This window comes from Pelophylax lessonae (assembly GCF_965119305.1).
Source record: "Pelophylax lessonae genome assembly, chromosome: 5".
Classification (NCBI taxonomy): domain Eukaryota; kingdom Metazoa; phylum Chordata; class Amphibia; order Anura; family Ranidae; genus Pelophylax; species Pelophylax lessonae.
The window spans coordinates 99,791,783-99,811,902 of NC_138772.1; the positions used below are offsets into that span (position 1 = coordinate 99,791,783).

The following is a 20,120-nucleotide window of genomic DNA, read 5'->3' on the forward strand; positions in this document are numbered from 1 at the left end:
CTAAGAAACTGCATGCCATACCTGAACAAAATTACATGCAACCATTTGCTTTAATAATGTATTGTGAATGGCTGATTTATGTGCATAAACCTTATTCTTTACCCTCTGGGTTCTCTCTCCTATATAAAAAAAAACCTGCATGGGCAATGGATGCAATGAACTTTCTCCATCAGTTCCACCTGTTTTTTTGTCTTCTCATTTGTCAGTGCTGACACTTCCTTTGGTGTGATTGGTGGAGGGGTACTGTACATAATTATTTGCTAGAGGTTCTTCCGAATTGCCAAAGGAGGTTTCATTCTAGCACAAGGCAGTGGATAAGGTGTGTTCTCCTGAAGAACAAGTACTTTTAGTAAGAAAGTATGGGAAAATTACCTCCTTTAAACTACCTGTTGTATCCCCAGACTGGCATCACTTTAACATCTATGAATGCTGCAATGGAATCATAAAATTCTATTTTATGTGTGCAATATGTTCACTCCTAACTCATATATGTAATGACCCCTTTAAAGCACAATACACATGTTTTATTCAGATATGAAAAGTCAGTAGTGATTTGCTGATATTTCATTATGCCTTTCAATGTCAAAGTACCAACTAGAAACCTTTTTTTATTCCTAAGGTAAATGGGTTTTATCCAGAATGTAAATTACAAATAGAGCTTAAAGATGAAGAAAGAAAATGCATGGAAAAGCTGATCAGGCAGAGAACTTCTGGGTTTAGAGGTAAGAGCTCCAGAGAGCAATCTTTCTTTTTTTTATCTAAAATCAAAGCACGTGGAAGGCAGCCTTCTGTTATTATTGAAAAAAATAAATCTAAAAACATATAAATGTATGTTACCACAGAAATTAAAACAATCAAAAAGTTATTTGAAAAGTCTTTATTGTATATATTATATGTGTGAAAATGCCTGCCGGAGTCCCTTTCATAGTCAGAGTTACTTGAAACCTAGATGCCCAAGTCAAATTTGGAAACATCAGTATGCAACAGTTAATTTGACTATCTCACAATTACAAGCTTAAACAGTGGCACACTGCCATTGTCAGGTTGCAGTGAAATCTACATTGCCATCTGCTGGCGGAAGGCTTACTCAGCAAATTAAGTCGCTAGCCTGCATGTGATCACTGTGTCACAGTTGACAGTGATCACATGATAAAGAATCATGTTTGTGCACTGGTGCGCAGACATGTTGGAACAGGAAGAGGTCACCCCCAAACAAGCAGAAACAAAAAAAAATATTTTACAATTTAATAACTTGTATTTGGATATAATGGGGTTTATTTACTAAAGGCAAATATACTGTGCACTGTAAGCCTCACTTTGCAAAGAATACTCAATCACATGCAAAAAAAATAAAAACCTGTATTTTTTCTTGCACGTGATTGGATGCCCCTCAGATCTAGAGCAAATGCACTTGAAGTACTGTATATTTGCCTTTAGTAAATCAACCTCATTGTGTTTCTATGAAACAGTGCTCTGCTGGATAAGGCAACTAATTTTAAATGTTGAGAGGTGGATAAAAATATACATTTTATGAATAATTCTTTAATACAGTTACTTTTATTAACCTCACACAGAGCTGTAAGAACTGGACTTCCAGTGTTGAAACTTATAGTACAACCGGGAGCACTAAGATCACTGCAGGTCACCCACTCCACACCCCCATCATTCATACAACTCCTTACATTTAAATGAATGCAAGATGCTCTGTTATTGAAGAAAAGGAGATTGTAAAGTTCATCTGTACCTCTTCCAACCAGAGAGCACGTTGCATGCATTGAAAAGAATTGCAAGACAATTTGTAAATGCCGGGGATAGTAAGTAAGCAGTAATCTTCGTACTCCCGGCAGGGCTATAAATTTCAGTGCTGGAAGTTCAGCGCTAACTGCTCTATGAGGGTTATTGAAAGTAAAAATTTTAGACAATGAAGCTTTATTTTGAAAGTGCAAATGTGTAAACCTACAGTAGGTTTTTGTTACAGGTCAGCTTTTGCAAGTTGAATATGAAATCCTACTGATGAGTATTTTGGCATCAGTGACACAGGTCTTCAGTAGGGATAGAAAGGGTGATCTTCACCATAAAGTTTTGTCGAAACTGGAAACTCTCAGTTTTTCTCATTGAAATATTTAAGTAAAGTTTACTTGAAAAAAAAAAAAAAAATGAGGGGTCGGGTCATTTTCACTGGCACAAAAACAAGTCGGAATAGTTGAAAATAGCCTCTGGAACCTAAATTTAAAACCTATCACAGCCTTGTAAACCACACAAAAACAAAGGAACCTTCTTTTTCGACCTTAGAATTTTTCACCAAAAATTTGAGACTTTGCTTAGGTTTCACAAACGTTTTGGGAAAACGAAAAGTTCTCAAAGTTGCTCTTTACTGGTTTCACTTTTTGGCAGATTAAAAAGAGATTCTATTCCTCTTACTTTGTACCACTGAAGTATTCTGTACTCCAAGGTTTAGTTCTAACCTATCTCTAGTATTATTTGATGAATACATGCTGCTACTTGACTGTATAATCCAGAGCCAATGTCTGCTATACACGTGTTATACAGTAGACACACAGAAATACTTGCAGATTGGGGCCCCTCCTCAATCTCAGAAGGGCCCCTGTGGGATACCCCTACTAAAAAGGTCAGCCAAAAGGGCATAAGTGTGTAGTGAGAATCACTGATTTACTTTATTTTGTCTACCACAGGACATAGGAGGTTTTCTTTATAGCTCCACTTGCTCTTGCTTGTATCTTGACTAAACTTGTACAAAGCTAAAATGTTGATCCAAAGTCAAGCACATACTTAAATGTGGTAAAACTTAGTACAAACAGTACCCCCACCACCTATATGTCTTTTAGAGATGCTAATTGATGCCTCCCAATGCGATGTAGCAACTCTCACATTAAGTCTTTGTCTACAAAGTTGCCTTTGCTTGATATCAGGTTGATAAGATTTCCTAAGGAAACAAGGTGCCTATCCCACATTACCTAAGGAATGGGAATTACACTTTCTGATTACATTGCAAGACCTAGTTCACTCCCATATTCAGACAATAGGCCTTCTGTCTCACACTGCTTTTGCTGAAAGGTGAATAAGATGTACCAGTCATAAATAATGTCAGTTTCACATTATTTTGCAAAAAACGTAGTATATCTGAACACAGATCTTTGTCTGTATTAAACACGCTTTTACTTAATTGCAAAAACATGGTAGTGAATAAGTGAATAAGGCCCATTTTATTAACTTATTATGAACGCCAGATATATGTGCAGAAAACCTATCCTTTATCCTTTGGGTTGTGTCCCCTATATTGTACAGTAAAATGCTCAAACAACAGATAACGTCGGAAATGCTCCATCAGGTCCACCTTGTTTGTCATCTTTCCATTGTTTGGTGCGGGCAATCCATTTTTTGACTGTTGACAAAGGGATAGAAATGGGCTAAAATGTTGCTATGAATTTTTGGCAGAAAGTGAAAGAGCTTTCAATATGGACAAAAAACTGTGTGCTGATTTATTACGTGTTAGCATGCTTGAGTTTCCTCCAAGTTTCCGAAGGTAGTTTTTATTTTGGCACCAAGCACTAGATAGGGTGAGCTCTTCTAAAGAACAAGTTCTTTTAGTAAAGGATTATGAAAATAGGCTGGTATCACAGTAAAATCTATGAATATAAAGCTTTGGAGCACGACTACCTGTGCTCATCCTCATTGGACAGCATCCCTCTGAGTAAAGTCCAGGGTAGCTCTGGAGCACAGGTAAGGAGCTGGAGGGATCCAGGGACACAGGGGGCCACTCCTCTAGAGCTAGAATACTTTGGACGAAATTGAGCTGATGCTTCCCACATTAGCTGGGTCTTTTACAGAAGCAGTGTGCTATTGGGCTCCTGCCTGGTGTACGCATGCCTGTTGCGATAGACAGCTCATCTGGCTACAGATCACTTGCTCAGCTACCTTTGCCTCATCATGCATGGCCTCTCTGAGCTTCTGAAGTAGGGAAGCGGAAAAACGTATTTTCCCTGGCCATGTCAAGGAACCCCGGAAACTGTGGAGAGTTAGAGGGTCAAGTAAATGGGCAATCTGCTATACTGTACTTTGCATTAATTTTTTATTTGTGTATTGGTATTACTGATGTACTGTCACTTTATTTTTTTCTTTTACCATTTTTCCACTGTCTGTTTTATTCTTTCTGTAAAAAAAAGTAATACAATGAGGCTAATGAGGGGCCGGTATATTTGAAAGGAGCTATAGTAACCCTCAGGAACCATTTAAAGCCTATTGCACGATCCATATGCACCAAAACCACTTTAATCTTGCGTACCATATTGGTGTTGATTTATTAAGTCAAATAGATTGTTCACTTTGCAAGAGACGTTGCTCTTTGCAATTGAATTATCCCCAGAACTTAGTGAATGAATTGAAGCTCCATTGACTTCCATCATCCAATCATGTGCAATCAAAAAGGCTGTTTCTTTATTTTCCTTGCACATGATTGGGTATTCTTTGCAGAGTGAAATTTTACCACATTTACCAAGCTCTGGAGAAAGATCCCTTGCAAAGCTCAACCTACCTATTTGCCTTTCGTAAATCAACCCCATGACTCCAATACATTTTACAAAATGGGGATATTTCACTGAAATTTCCTGATCTTCTCCCAAATTTTAGGATGACCAAATCTCAGTTATAATCATTCCTACCAGCCTACCTCACATAAGTAGTCAGAATGTTCAAATAAAAATTACAGACTTCTGCTTCCATTTACCGGCTTTCAATGAATTGGCCCCACCATTGAGTTGATTTACTAAGGGCAAATACACCATTCACTTTTTATGGGAAGTTGCACTTTGCATGGAAGTTTTTCCAAAGCTTGATGAATGCTGTAAAATATTGTAAAGATACCCAATGACATTTAAGGAAAATTGCTTGCACATGATTGGATGATGGAAGCCAGCAGAGCTTCACCTTTTTCACTAAGCTCTGGATAAATTTCCCTTACTAAATGCAACTTCCCTTGCAAAGTGAACAGCCTCATTGCCTTTGGTAAATGAACCCCTATATCCCTAGTACATAACTAGTTGAGCAGGCATAAGCTTCCAGTCAGGTGCAAGGTACAGTGAAATCCTACACCTAGTCTATATGAACAGCTTGTGTTCCTTGTGGGGAATGCACAAGACAAAGAGCAACAGTGTGCAGTAACCAATTAAATACCAGCTTCCACATACCTAAATAAAGTCAGCTATCAAGCCTTAAAATCTTAATTGCTGACTTGGGTTACCCAACATGATTATTGCTTGTACAATCTTATTAAATAAGCCCAATAAAATAACCCCTGTAATATATTTCAGTGTTCTCTTAGAATTCGTCTGTTTCTTATATAATTATTTATTCTTGTAGGACCATTTTCCTTTTTCTAAGACAAAAAAAAAAAGAACAAGTCTTTGCTAAGGTTTTCTTGTACTTATGATAATTAAGCTGTAGATAAAACTTAACAAAATAAAATAATTAATAAAGAATGTATTACTGCCAGAGACTGATGGCTTGCTCGGGGAACTCTTCCATTTGAAATCTGTCCTGGGGGATTTATTACTCTGTCATTGTTTAATCCACATTATTTGAGCATATTAAATTTCATATCTCATGGTTACAAAATGGATTAGCCATCCTGTCCTATTCTTATTCTGAGCTGTATGTGCTGTCTATATGAGTGACAGCACATGCTTTTTTTGCTGCTTCCTCATAATGTGGGTTCCTATTCACACAATTGTCTTGTGAATAGCACTCCAATGCACCTCAGGATGGCACAACACGTGCCCTGTGCATTGCACTGCATCAAAAGGCAACCTCCCCTATGTGCACGTGCATTGCTGTGCTTTTCAGCTGAATGGGCTGTTTAACACATGGCAAAAAAGGATGTTGCTGCACACAGTGTTGTGGTGCGAACTGGCCCCTCAGCCTGAAACTGATGTAGGTTAAATTGCCACCTAGATTGGTGGACGTAGTTACCATCCTAGATAAGTTGAAAAAATGGGGAATTGTAGCTAACTTACTCTTCTTTAGTACTGACAGCTCCACCATCCCTATGGTTGCTGTATTGCCGCCACAGCCACCTTCTCAGTAATGTCTTCTGCATCCATTGTCTTCACTATTTAACCAATGAATGAAAATGTAGACTTAGAGTATACACTGGCCTGTGTATGCTCTGAATTGAACAATAAAAAATTGCAAAAGTAAGAATTCTTATAGCAGGGTAAACTTACAAGGTCTCTTCTACCAAACAACTCCCTCTACTGAACACAAAAAATGCATATTTAGTACTCCGGAGTAATGCGGTGCCTTTCTCTCTCACTAGAACCCTACTGCACCTTACCAATGGAGGTGCATTGCAACGCACAACTCACAGTGCTGTGGTATGTTGCAAAAAAATAGAACATGTACCTTATACATTAAACAGCCTATTCAAACAAGCAGGCTTCCTTTATGCAATACACATTAATGTGCAAATTAGTACACAGCAACAGCGTGAACCCAGCCTTACTTCTAACATTTTTTGTTCACTTTAGTTCCACTTTAAAGAAGAACCTATGATGCCTACAATCACTTTAGCCACACCCTGCAATTGCAAATGTCTTACTAAGCTGACCCTCTCACTTCAGTGCTTTTGAACTAACTAAAATGTGAATATCAGCGCACTATAGGTAGGGATTCCCAAATAATTGCAGCAGCTGAAAACTTCTGCCACCCCAGCAGAAAAACATACATTTTTAAAATCGAAGCCAAAAAGTCAATGTCCCTTTAAATGTCCTTTCAGAAAAAATCTTTAAAGTCTTTGGATCCAAAGTACATCTGCTAAAAGAGCCTTTGATGGAAAAAAAAAATCTCAAAGGTAGAAAAAGAGGAAACTATATTGTGTAGTATGTTCTACTCCACATGAGCACAATATATGATTTTAAGTTTTGCACATGTGGAGTGCAGTATACAAAACTATGTAGATTCCTCTTTTTCTTCCTTTGAGATTTTTGTTTGAGTTAGGCCTCTTTCACACAGGCTTTCTGATCCGGTCCACCTGTCAGTTTTTCAGGCAGACCTAAACGGACGCTCCATGCACCCTTATGGAATAGCGGATTTCAGCAGTGACATGTCCGCTGACACCCGCTGCTATCCGATCCGATCCTGTCCGTGAAATCCAGATGGTTGGTGACCCTATTTTCCATCCATCTGGAGGATTGGATAGGATCGGATGAAAAGGAATAAGCGGTCTGTTTTCATCTGTTTTCCCATAAAGGAGAGCGGGGCTCTGACAGGTCCATCTCAGCACAGTGACTGGAGACGGACCTGTCATCAGCCTGCCCAGCAGGGATCGACGGATCAATCCCCTGCTGAGCAAAACGGAGTCCGCCATGTGGAAAGCCCGTGTGAAAGGACCCTTAAATCAAAGGCTCAAGAATGATGAGACAGTTCTTTTTGCAGATGTGCTTTATTGGATCCAAAGACTTTGAAGATTTTTCTGAGGGACATTAAAAGGGACATTGGGGTTGATTTACTAAGGGCAAATAGACTGTGCACTTTGCAAAGTGCAGTTGCACTCTGCAAGTGAAGTTGCTCCAGAGCTTAGTAAATGAGGTAAAGTTTCACTTTGTAAAGAAATACACAATCACATGCAAGGAAAACTAAAAAAAATTATAATTTTTGCTTGCACATGATTGGATGATGGAAGTCAGCAGAGCTCTCCCTTATTTACAAAGCTCTGGAGCAAATGCTCTTGCAGAGTGCAACTGCAATTTGCAAAATGCACAGTCTATTTGCCTTTAGTAAATCAACTCCATTGACTTTTGGACTAACTAACCTGAACAATTATGCACATACAGAGCTTTTTTTCTCAGAGAAAAGGTGCAGGAACTCCCCCTTTTAAATCTTCTTATCTCCGCTCCCATACCCACCTCTGGGCAACATCCCTTGGTTCTGCCCCCTACCTTCCTCTGAGCAACACTCATTGGATCCACTCCCTACCCACCTCTGAGCAACTTCCTATTGTTCCACCCTTTATCCACCTCCCAGTACTGCCCCTTTTTAGAGAATATAGAACCAAGTAACATTTTATGGTGATAAGTAATTTGTATGGAATTTGTTAACAACAAGAAAAGTAGTAAAGTAGATCCCCTGCAGCCAGCAGCAATAGATCCTTTCCAACGAAAATAGATTTTTTTTTCCAGCTAAAATGGATCCCAACAACAATAGACTCGGCAGAAACAACAGATTTCCCAGCATCAATAGACTCTCCAGTAGCCAATAACAATAGACCACTTCCTCTACAAAAGTTCCCCCACCAACAATAGATCTCCCCAACAATAATAGATTGCCACAAAAATAGATGCTCTCCAGCAACAATAGATCCCCAACAGCCAGCAAGAACAGACACCTCTCTCAACAGTAGATCCCTTCCAGCAACAACTAAACCCCACCAGCAACATAAGCCCCCCCCCCCCAGCAGCAGCAATGACCTCCATCATGCAAAAATGAATACCCCTCCTGGAACAATAGAGCCCCCCCAGCAGCCAGCATTAACAGACCCTCCAGCACCCCTTGCCATTACATATATTCACTGCTGGAGGTGCCGGAACTGCGTTTCCCCCGCGTTCCTGCTGAAAAAAAGCCCTGTGCACATGGAGAATGCAGTATGTCACATCACAACTCACTGCAGTGAATAGAGACAAATGAACTGTAACATTTTCATTGAATATATTTGTAATCAAACAATCAAAATTACTAAGTGCAAAAAAATTGTGCAAATATATGATAAAGTGCATCAGTGATATGGCCTAAATAAATAGTCATAAAATGACTATATGCCACAAATGGAAATTAAGAGTTCATAGTCCATCGGAATAATAAATATATGAAGTGATGTCTGTAACAAATCCACCACAAAAGTGCAACATGCAAAAGGATCTCCTTGTGGATGAAATGTGATTGGCCGAGGGCGGATATTGGGGAAGATGGAAAAAGGAGCCCTGGAAGTCAAAGCGCAGGGGGACAACAAGCCTCTCTGAATCGGATGATTCCAGGGGCGATAACCAAAGGGGACAGCTCGTAGGCCCAACAGAAGGCCGCCCCGCTGACCGCACACACACAGGAGGGGGAGGGCGGGAACAGCCTATGTGCGCCAGGCGGCGACATGGAGAAAAGACAGAGAGACACCACCTAAACTGTCAACTGTCAAAAACAATACAATGTATTAGTCCAAAACTAATGTCATGGACTTAGTACTCTAATGCAGTGGTCTCCAAACCGCAGCCCTGTGCTTGCCTTTATTGGGGCACTATTCCTCTCACTGTTATGAGACACTATTTTCCCAACTGACACCCAATAAGGGGGCTTCATTTCTCCCACTTACACCAATAATATGGTAGTCTTCCTCCCAATACTTGACCCAATTATACCATTCTTCCCCCTAATACCAAATATGGTAAGGTTTATGCCCACTGATGCGATGAAAATTTCCACTGGCGCTTGCCAGTCTTGCCACTCTAAACTCTAAAGGACATTAAACTGGTGCTTTGATTAGAAAGTATGGAGACCCCTGAATTAAATCAAGGATTGAGCAACGACATAGCAATGAGCAGCAAACAGACCCACCTAAAACAAGGGTCAACAGACCAAAAACACTCAGATGACAGCTTAAAACATTTTGCAGCAAGTTCACATCAGCAGAGCTCTGAAGATCCACTCGCTAAAACTTTGAGAAGGTATGAACAGAAGACCCGTTGGGGGCCTTGCAAACCTGTAAAAAAAACAGACGCTTGATGCTAACAAAAAAAAACAAAAAAAAAAAAAAAAGAGCTGCTGGAATGCTTGCTACGGAGGAGAGTAATCCTGAAAGCTCTGAAGATGAGCTGCCCGAGCCACCTACCAATGGAGGAAGAGGACAAAAAGGGACTTTTTCTAAAGGAAAATGTTGCAGCAAGGTAGACATTAACTGCTCTGATCATATCCAGGCAGTGGAGTGAAACCCCATTGTAATGCTTTGCTGCAGGACATAAGAAAGGAAGAATAAAATCCAAATTGAGGTGAATGGAAGAGACCACCTTGGGGAGGAAAGAGGGTCTGGTTCTCAGGACCACTTTGTCTGTAAGTAGGATAAGAAACGTGAGTCCCGAAAAGAGGAGGATCTGGGCTGCTCTCTGCAAAACCTTTGCACAGAGCAGGTGGGTATAACTTGTTTGTTATTTTTAAAGAAAAAAAACCCAAGTCTTTAGTATCACTTTAAAGTACAGTTTCCAACATGAAGAACAGGGAGCAGAATTAAAGCGACTTCACCAAATCTCACTTCACATCTTGTTAGGCTACAGTCAAAGGAAGCAGTGCCTTAGATAAATTCAAGTTAAAATTTCAGGAGCAATTACCATTTCTAGATGTTATCTATAAGATAGCAAATGTTGACTTTTTCTGTCTACACAGAGTTTAAAGGTAATTTCTCACTTGATGGAGAGCCAAATAGCTGTTTCCTAAAGGGTTTCCTCCACTGATAGTTCTTCAGTGTTTAAAATATGTTCTTTTTTTGTTCTCAATGCACACCGCTTGGCTCTTTCTTTCAATTTAAAAAAAAAACAATTATGGATTAACATATTATTATAAAAAGTTGATTTGGGGAATGTTTAACATTGTCAAGTGGAAAAATAATGTCCAAAAGAACAAAATACAAAAAGTATTTAAAGCTGTTTGAATCCATAGATAATGACACATGTTTACAGCTCAGGACCATTTTAAAGATAAAGTCTAGCCTTGCTTTAAAATCATCTTGTGGGTCTATAGTATTTTTTAGCATTCTCTATTATAGAATTCCACATTTAATTTCGTAAGACCGAATGAACTCAGCAGGAAGAATTTGATCATCAGGACAGTCGTTCTGCATTTAAAAATAGTACCATGATTCAGTTCTTTTATGCTGTCAGAGGCATTTGTAATGGAAACTTAATGATAATGCTGCACAGTATTAGATTTATTAATCCTGTTTTATAACTGTTTCTAATAAGTTAGTGTACTGTAGATGGGAGAGTTTATACAGCTTATTTTTAACTTAAAAGAATTGACACAATTAAAGCTGAACACCAGGCAAACAGGTAAATACACAGATGAAATACATATCTGGGTGCTGTTTGTACTGCTTAAGGATTTGAGTTTCAATCCATCCAATCCTGAGCTTTACACAACTCTGCCACATAGCACAGGGAAGGGACCAGATTTTTTCCTCTGCTGCACTCCAAACATTTCTTTAGTCTAAATGTAAAATCACATATTCATTTCCACATTCTATTTCAATTATTTCTAGCCTACTTCTATTAATCTGAATGACCCTGAATTTTGCAAATGTACTTTGTGAAGCTCCCTACCAGGGCCGGAGTGGGACTCATTTTCAGCCCTGGAGTTTCATGCCTTAGACCGGCCCAATTTAGTTCACCTGACTGAAAAACTCCCACACATGGCATCATCCCATCCTACCTTGTTGCTAAGACTTTGCTACAACACTCCCAGCTGTTCACCTCCACCATCATAATGGTGAGCTCAGTCTCCGCGCTTTTTCTCCCCTAGTGCAGTAGGTGTGAGCTAAAAGGTCACTCATGTGATGGTGGAAGTGAAAAGTAAGAGCTGGGCGTGTCTTACCAACAAGGCGGGATGGGATACCATCACTGGGAGTTTTTTAGTCAGGTTTCAGGAGGTATATAAATGGCCTTTACCTATAACAAGGGCTTTATTCATCTTTAGTCAGAGCTTTACTATTTCATTTTAACCACCCCCCCCCCCCCTTATCTGTATTGGCAGTTTTTGGAAAAGATGAACTAATCCTTTCATGTTCACTAAAACATGCAGTTTGGCTCAGGGGCGGACTGACAACTCATGGGGCCCCCGGGCAATAGGGGATCATGGGGACCCCTGTGTCCCCATCCATGTGTCCCAGCCCACACTCAAGCAGCTTATCAGTACCCATCAAATGCAGCTTATCAATGCCTATCAAATGCAGCCTTACCAGTACCCATCAAATGCAGCCTCATCAGTGCCCATCAAATGCAGCCTTATCAGTGCTTATCAAATGCAGCCCCATCAGTGCCCATCAAATGCAGCCTAACCAGTGCCCATCAAATGCAGCCTAACCAGTGCCCATCAAATGTAGCTTATCAGTGCCCATAAAATGCAGCTTATCAGTGCCCAAACGCAGCCTCGTCAGTACCCATCAAATGCAGCCCCATCAGTGCCCATCAAATGCAGCCCCATCAGTACCCATCAAATGCAGCCCCATCAGTGCCCATCAAACGCAGCCTAACCAGTGCCCATCAAATGTAACTTATCAGTGCCCATAAAATGCAGCTTATCAGTGCCCAAACACAGCCTCATCAGTACCCATCAAATGCAGCCCTATCAGTGCCCATCAAATGCAGCCTCACCAGTGCCCACCAAATGCAGCTCATTAGTGCCAATCAATGCAGCATCAATAGTGCCTATCAAATGCAGCCTCACCAGTGCCCATCAATGCAACCTTACCAGTGTCCATCAAATGCAGCCTTATTAGTGCCCGTCAAATGCAGCTTATCAGTGCCATCAAATGCAGCTCGTCAGTTCCCATCACATGCAGACTCACCAATACCCATCAAATGCAGCCTGACCAGTGCTCATCAAATGCAGTATGTTAGTGCTCATCAATGCAACATCAGCAGTGCCAACAAATGCAGCCTTATTAGTGCCCATCAAATGCGGCTTATCATTACCCATCAATTGCAGCCTTATCAGTGCCCATTCAATGCAGCTTATCAGTGCCCATCTAATTCAACCTCACCAGTGCCTGGATCACACAGAACAGCGATCTCTCGCTGTGTCACGGAGCTCGAATTTAAATTGCCTGGCGGCTGCTGTCAACATAGTTCCACCTCCTAGACTGGCTCCTATGATACAGGTCACACTGATTCAATTTTCTAGCATTGGATCAGTGTGCCGTCTATCATAGGAGCCAGTCTAGGAGGCGGGACTTTGTTACATCGCTGCAGAACAATTCAGATCCAGGTTCCGTGACACAGCAGGAGATCGCTGCTCTGTGTGACATACACAAGGAGAGGAGGAAGGAGGGAAGCACTCTGACAGGGGCGCCCCAGAATGACGTCATTGATGCAATTGTGATTCAGCTGTTGCCTGCATTGATGGAGAATCGTTTAAGGTTGAATCGCAATGCATCGATTATACAATTATTTTGAACACCCCTACTTGACCACCAATGTTAGTCCCGGTTCACATTAGTGCGATGACAGACATTGCATGTGATTCGAAGGGCACTGCTCTGAAAATCATGTGATGTTTGTGTGATGCGAATTGAGCCATACCGATTGTATGGCTAAATTCGCATCGCATTTGGACACAACTCGCACAGGATACCTTTTTTTGGGTCCGCAGCAGAATTGGATTGCATGGGTGATCCGATTCATGTCTGAACTGACAGTTCACACTGCGATATGCAAACTGATCTGGGGGAGTCGGGAACTTTGTATTGACACCCCCCAGCGATTCGCATATGACAGTGTGAACTGCCTGCGATTTGAATGCGATGCGGGAACCCGCAGTGCATTTGCAGGGTTCCCGCATCGCATATGTGTGAACCGGCACTAAGAGACATTCTTCCAGCTGAAGTGCACAGATGTCAGTGTTAGGGAAAAGCCCTTAGTGTACAGATATCAGAGATATACATAGGGAATAACTCATTAGGTGCTATTCCCTATAAATAAAACTGATATCTGTACACTGAGGGGCACTCACTATACTGGGGAATAGCAGCTGCTAAAAGGGTACTGGGAAAGAAGGAATGAACCAGTCTGGCTGGTGATTATAGACACACACAACACCTTATACTTCTGTCATTATTACACACTGACCTGCTGCTACACACACTGCAGGTCAGGCTGCTTAGCTCCGAGGTGACATTGCTCCACTCTGCACTCTGTGGCCTCCATCTCCCTCACCCGAAGCAGTGATGTGTAGCCCCGCCCCTCAGCTGAATTCCCCAGAGGGAGGGGTGGCCAGAGCTCCTGTCCCTGCCATCATCTCCACATGGCTGACGGCTCCATGATCGCTCTCTGATCCATCCTGTGATAGGGTGCCATCTCTTCTTCCACGCCTCCCACCAGAAGTGTATCGCCTGCAAGCCAATTATCGGCAGCGCTGGGCGGCCCGGGGGCGTGTTTTTGGAGTGGGACGAGGCATGGAACGCAGCATGTCCTAAAAGTGAGTTTAGTAAGTGACTTCCTCTTCAACAAGAAATGACAACGGCCCTCGACCAATCCGGCCCACCGGGAATTCTCCCGGTGCTCCCGATTGGCCAATCTGGGCCTGCTCCCTACACATTTGTGCTCTGTGACAGGTATTCCCTATGCCCTGTGAATAGGCAGTGCTGTGCCACACATTTCATAGAGCCTGCCTTCTGAACTACAGAGGAGCTGAGAGAAGGAGTTTAAAGGTTTGAGTAAGTAAAGGAATCACTGTTTGCAGGCAGCAAGGTACCATGGGATATGTAGTCCTTAGAAGCAAAAGTAAACAGCAGAGGAGAAGCTGAAAAACATGCAGGGAATCTAGGAATTTGTGAAAGGAGGCCAGCAGATAGGCAGAACTCACAACATAAAATTTGAGTTTTCAAGTAAGTTTACATTGGATTGTCAAACATAACTATTGGTTGTATTCCTTTTATAATACTGAGGTTATAAAGATAAAGTATATATTGTGACCATAGATGTCCTTTAACCGCTTCAGCCCCGGAAGGTTTTACTCCCTTAACGACCAAGCCATTTTTTGCGATACAGCACTGCGTTATTTTGATTGACAATTGTGCAGTCCTGCCACACTGTACCCAAAAAAACCTGATGTCCTTTTTTTCCTACAAATAGAGCTTTCTTTTTGTGGTATTTGATCACCTCTGCAGTTTTTTTTTTTTGCGCTATAAACAAAAATGTGAGAACATTTTGAAAAAAACAACAAAACTTTTTACTTTCTGCTATAAAAATGCGCTTGGTAAAAAAATGTAAAAAATCTTAATTTCTTCATCAATTTAGGCCAATATGTATTCTGCATATTTTTGGCAAAATAAATCCCAATAAACGTATATTGATTGGTTTGTGCAAAAGTTATTGCGTCTACCAACTATGAGATATTTTTATTGCATTTTTATTTATTTATTTGTTACTAGTAATGGCAGCAGTTTTTTTATAGTGGGACTGTGACATTGCTGTGGACAAATCAGACACTTAACTGACACTTTTACGGGGACCAGTGACATTATTACAGTGATCAGTACTAAAAATATGCACTGTTACTATACTAATGACACTGGCAGGGAAGGGTTTAACATCAGGGGCGATCAAAGGGTAAAATGTGTCCCTAGGGGGTACTTTCTAACTGTGTGGGGGATGGTCTGACTGGGGGAAGACATTGATCCGTGTTCCTGTTTAGCAGGAACACAAGATCTTTATCTTCTTCCCTGACCGAATGGTGATCTGCCTTTTTTTTCTCAGGAAAGATCGTCGGGTCCAGACACTGCATCTGCCAGACCCACTGATTGGCTCCTGCTGTGTCCAATCACACTGGGAGCAGGCCGCCGGTGGCGCCCGTCTCAGACTAGGAAGAACATGCAGTAAATGTGCTGTGGCCGGTCCAGAAGAGGTTAAGTAATAGTTATGGGTCTTATCCCTCCCCAACTGACTGGGTAGTGAAGGAATAGCAACTTACTAATAAGCTCTCTCTTTGTCACTATGCTCTCTCCTCCTATCAATTTGACCCTTGTACTACGGCATAACTTACAGGGGGCTGTAATAGACGAATACTAGGTCAATTCAGGCTACTTATGTCACCTGCATTTAAAGCAGAGTTGAAAGATATTTTAACAAACTTGCTTACCTTCCAATATACAGTATTTGCTGTTCTATTTAGTCATTTTGTAGTCAAAATGGCGATTTTAACATATGTGCAAAAATTTTTCCCAGCAGACAAGTGGGTAAACAACCTGTGCAGAAGCGAGGTGTGAGAAGGTGGGAATGACTAATGTTTTTTTTTTTTTTTTTCAAACTGCTTTTCCTTGTATCTCTAAATCCCCACCAAAGCAGAAATCAAGCTAGGAATGGAAGGTCACACACCATGTAGAGTGTTGTTATTATTTTCAGGCAATGAAAACCAGAGAGATAAGTGTTTAGGTGCTTTACAGCAGGGCCAAGCTCCTCTTAGAATATGTTGTTTTGAAATTGCCATTGTCCCATGCCAGCTCATTGGACTAAGAACATCATCACACTCAAGAAGTGTCCCCTGTGCTCGGCCCTCCTGTAACGTACCTAAACACTTATCTCTCTAGTTCTGAAAATAATTATAACACTCTACATGGTGTGTGACCTTCCATTCCTCGCATGATTTCTGCTGTGCTGGGGATTTAGAGATACAAGGTAAAGCAGTTTAAAACACATTACTTTTACCATCTTCCCACAACCCGCTTCTGCACAGGTTGTTTAACCACTTTGTCTACTGGGGCAATTTTTGGCGCACGTTAAAAATCTGCATTTTTTTGCTGTAAATTGCTGTTAACTCCTCAAAAAGAATATTTTTTTGAAAGCAGAGACCCTGAGAATAAAATGGTGGTAGTTTTTTTATGCATGATATTTGTGCATTTATTTATCAATTGCATATTTTTAAGAAAAAATACACTAAAATGAATTTTAGCGCAAACAAACACAACATTATGCCCACATTTTTGGCCAGAACTGGAAGGCATATTCAAAATGTGGCCGGACCAGAGTCTTGTAAAGTGGGAGAATATTCTCTTTATCTCCGGAGTGCATGGGCGTCCGCAGGTAGGGGCAAATGTCCCCCCCCCCCTGGAATCTCAACTTCCCCTTTCAAGTGGTTGTTAAGCCACTTTATACCATCCTGTCTGGTCTGTTTAACAATCCTGTGTGTCTGTGTATGTGTTTTTAAAAAAAAAACAGTTTTCAGAGGGCCGTGCGCTGCTAACGTGACCCGTCGGCTCTCTCCTCTCCCTGTCTGACAGCTGCCTGCAGTGGGTGGGGCCGAGGATTCCTGACTGATGTCAGTCGGGAGGGGAGGGGGAAAGGAGGATAGAGGCAGCAAGTCACGTGAGCGGTGAGTGGCGCTCTGAAAACTTGTAAAGAATGGCTTATTTTTATAAAACACAAACACAGGGGCACACAGGATTAGTAAACAGACTGTAGACAGGATATGAAACTTTAAATGAAACTACAGGAGCAGGAGAGGAGGGGGGCACTGACACAGGAGCAGACAGGCAGGGAGGGAGGGGGGAGAGAGGACAAAGGAGAACGGGGGGGGGCTGCGGATGACGGAGGCACATAAACTGACCACAGTGTCAGGGCTCAGCAGCCGTGGTATATCGTGGTCATTTTATAGGGGGGAGGACATAGCCAGGATCAGCCAGGTATTTTAGGTGACAGAAGAGGACAAATTACACAGCAAAGCACTGTGCTGGATAACATGCTTTAACAGGATCCATTTTTTTTTTTTTTAGGTTAACAAATGCTTTAAAAATAAATGCTGCTGTTTGTTCTTTAAAAATAAATACTCAAAATAAGTATAATGACTAAGCCCCTCCCCTTCGTGACATTGTTAAAAAGGGGCGGAGCATTGGTGACCTTAAAATGATGCCCCCCCCCCCTGAAAAAAGTTCTGTGGACGCCCATGCCAGAGTGAATCTCCTTTTTCATACATGCCAGTATACTGTTGGCTTTGCATGCCATTGCCAAGCCTGTTGTTCACTAGGACTCCTAGGGCCCTGTCCATCTTAGATTCACCCAGAGGTTCACCCCCTAGCGAGTAATGTGCATTCGTATTTCTGACACCCAAGTACATTACCTTACATTTTTCAACATTAACCACTTTACCACCGGAGGATTTTGCTGTCTTACGTCCAGGTCACTTTTTGTGATTCAGCGCTGTAAGATTTTAACTGACAATTGTGCGGTCGTGCGACACCGTACCCAAACGAAATTTACGTCCTTTTTTTCCCACAAACAGAGCTTTCTTTTGGTGGTATTTGATCACCTGTGCGATTTTTACTTTTTGCGCTATAAACCAAAAAAAGCGTTTATTTTGAAAAAATAACAATGTTTTTAACATTTTTTTATATGAAATTCCTCCCAAAAAATATGTAAAAATCAAATTTTTTGAAAATTTTTGGCCAATTTGTTTTCTGCTACCTATGTTTGGTAAAAAAAATCACAATAAGCGTATTTTGATTGGTTTGCGCAAAAGTTATTGCGTTTACTAACTAAGGGAAAGATTTCTGTCATTTTTGGTGTTTTTTTTTTAACGAGTAATGGCGGCGATCTGCGATTTTTTTTGCGGGACTGCGACATTGCGGCGGACAGATCGGACCCTTGACTGACATTTCTGACACTTTTGGGGGTACCAGTGACATTACTGCAGTAATCAATGCTATATATATATGCACTGTTACTGTAAAAATGACACTGGCAGGGAAGGGGTTATTTTTATTGGAGAGAGAGGGGTTAATGTATGCCTGGTGCTTACTGACGTGTGGGGGGGGGGGGAGGTGACTGAGTGAGTCAGGGACAGATCGGATGTTCAGCTATGCTGAACGCGAGCGCCGCCTACGGGTAGGTCTACGTCGCTGGACGATAACGAGCCACTGTGCCGCAGTAGAGGCACAGTGGCCGGAGCTAAAGTGGTAAAACCTCATCTGCCATGTAGTTGCCCACCCCATTATTTTGTTCAGGTCCGCTTGTAAAGTTACCACATCCTGCGTAGCAGATATTGGCCTGCTTTGCTTAGTATCGTCTGCAAAATATAGAGATTGTGCTGGATATCCCATCCTCTAGGTCGTTTATGAATAAATTAAACAGTATTGGTCCCAGGACAGATCCTTGGGGGACCCCACTTTCCACACCTGACCAATCAGAGTACTCCCCATGTATTACCACCCTCTATATATAATTTATATAATTCTTTATTTATAACTTTTTACATTTTTTTAACTATATTGGTGGTGGTGCTCTCCATTCTCTACATCAGCGGTCTCCAAACTTTCTATACAAGGGGCCTGTTTACTGTTCTTCAGACTTTAGAAGGGGCAAACTGTGGCCAGTGGGAGTAGAAAATGTCCTGGTGTCAGGGGGGGTAAACAATGCCACATCATTAGTGTGAGGAATAGTACCCCCTCATTGGTATCAGTGGGAGTAATAGTGCCCCATCATTGGTGTCATTGGGAGGAATAGTGTCCCATTGTTGGTGTCAGCGGGCGGAATAGTGGCCATCATTTGTATCTGTTGGAGAAATAGTTCCCCATTGTTGGTGTCAGTGGCAAGAATTATGCCCCCATTGTTGGTGTCAGTAAAAGGAATAGTGCCCCAAGGGCCGGATAAAGGCAAGCAAAGGCCCCTGGGCTGCAGTTTGGAGATCACTGTTGTACATGATGGATGAACTTATAACTTTATGTTTGGTATGAAACCTTTACTTTTTGGACCTCTACTTGAATGAGTGGACTATCATATTTCTGCCTCTCTTTTGGTCACCTACTCAGTAGGCTCTTAAATATCTGAAGTGACATCAAAGCCCTGCATGTAAGGTCTCAGTGGTTCCTGTAGAAACTTGTGTGGAATATCTGGGCATTACCTGTGTCAGTTTAAATCCACCTGGAGACCGGATGATGATGCACCAACTATATAAACCATGCATTTAAATCACACATGTGAGCCATGCATATAAGGGCTTGGTGGATCCTGTAAGGTCTCAGTGGTCCCTGCAGAAGCCTGTGTGGGATATTTGTGCATTACTTATGTTATTCTAAATCCACCTGGGGACTGGATGATGATGCACCAACTATGTGAGCTATGCATTTACACCATACATCTAAACTATGCATACTAGGGCTCGGTGGTTCCTGTAGAATCTCTACATGTGGACATCTGTGTTCCAATAAAAACAAGTTTTTTTCTACCCGGAGACAGGATAATTCTGCACCTATTTGTATGCCGTTTTAGTGGTCCCTGTTAAAGTATATATGTGGATGTTCTTCTCTTTGACAGACCACAGGTTAAATCCACCCTGAGCCTTTCTCCATGTTTTGCAGTATTCAG

At 41.5% G+C, this 20,120-nt stretch overlaps 1 protein-coding gene across 1 annotated transcript in view; it reads left to right on the forward strand.

The window, feature by feature from the left end:
- VIPR2 (vasoactive intestinal peptide receptor 2) overlaps positions 1-20,120 on the forward strand; it is a 144,878-nt gene that overhangs the window by 33,738 nt on the left and 91,020 nt on the right. The window contains exon 2 of the mRNA XM_082259459.1: positions 620-722. Within this exon, the coding sequence (XP_082115585.1) occupies positions 620-722 (103 nt within the window). The remainder of the gene's footprint in view (positions 1-619; positions 723-20,120) is intronic.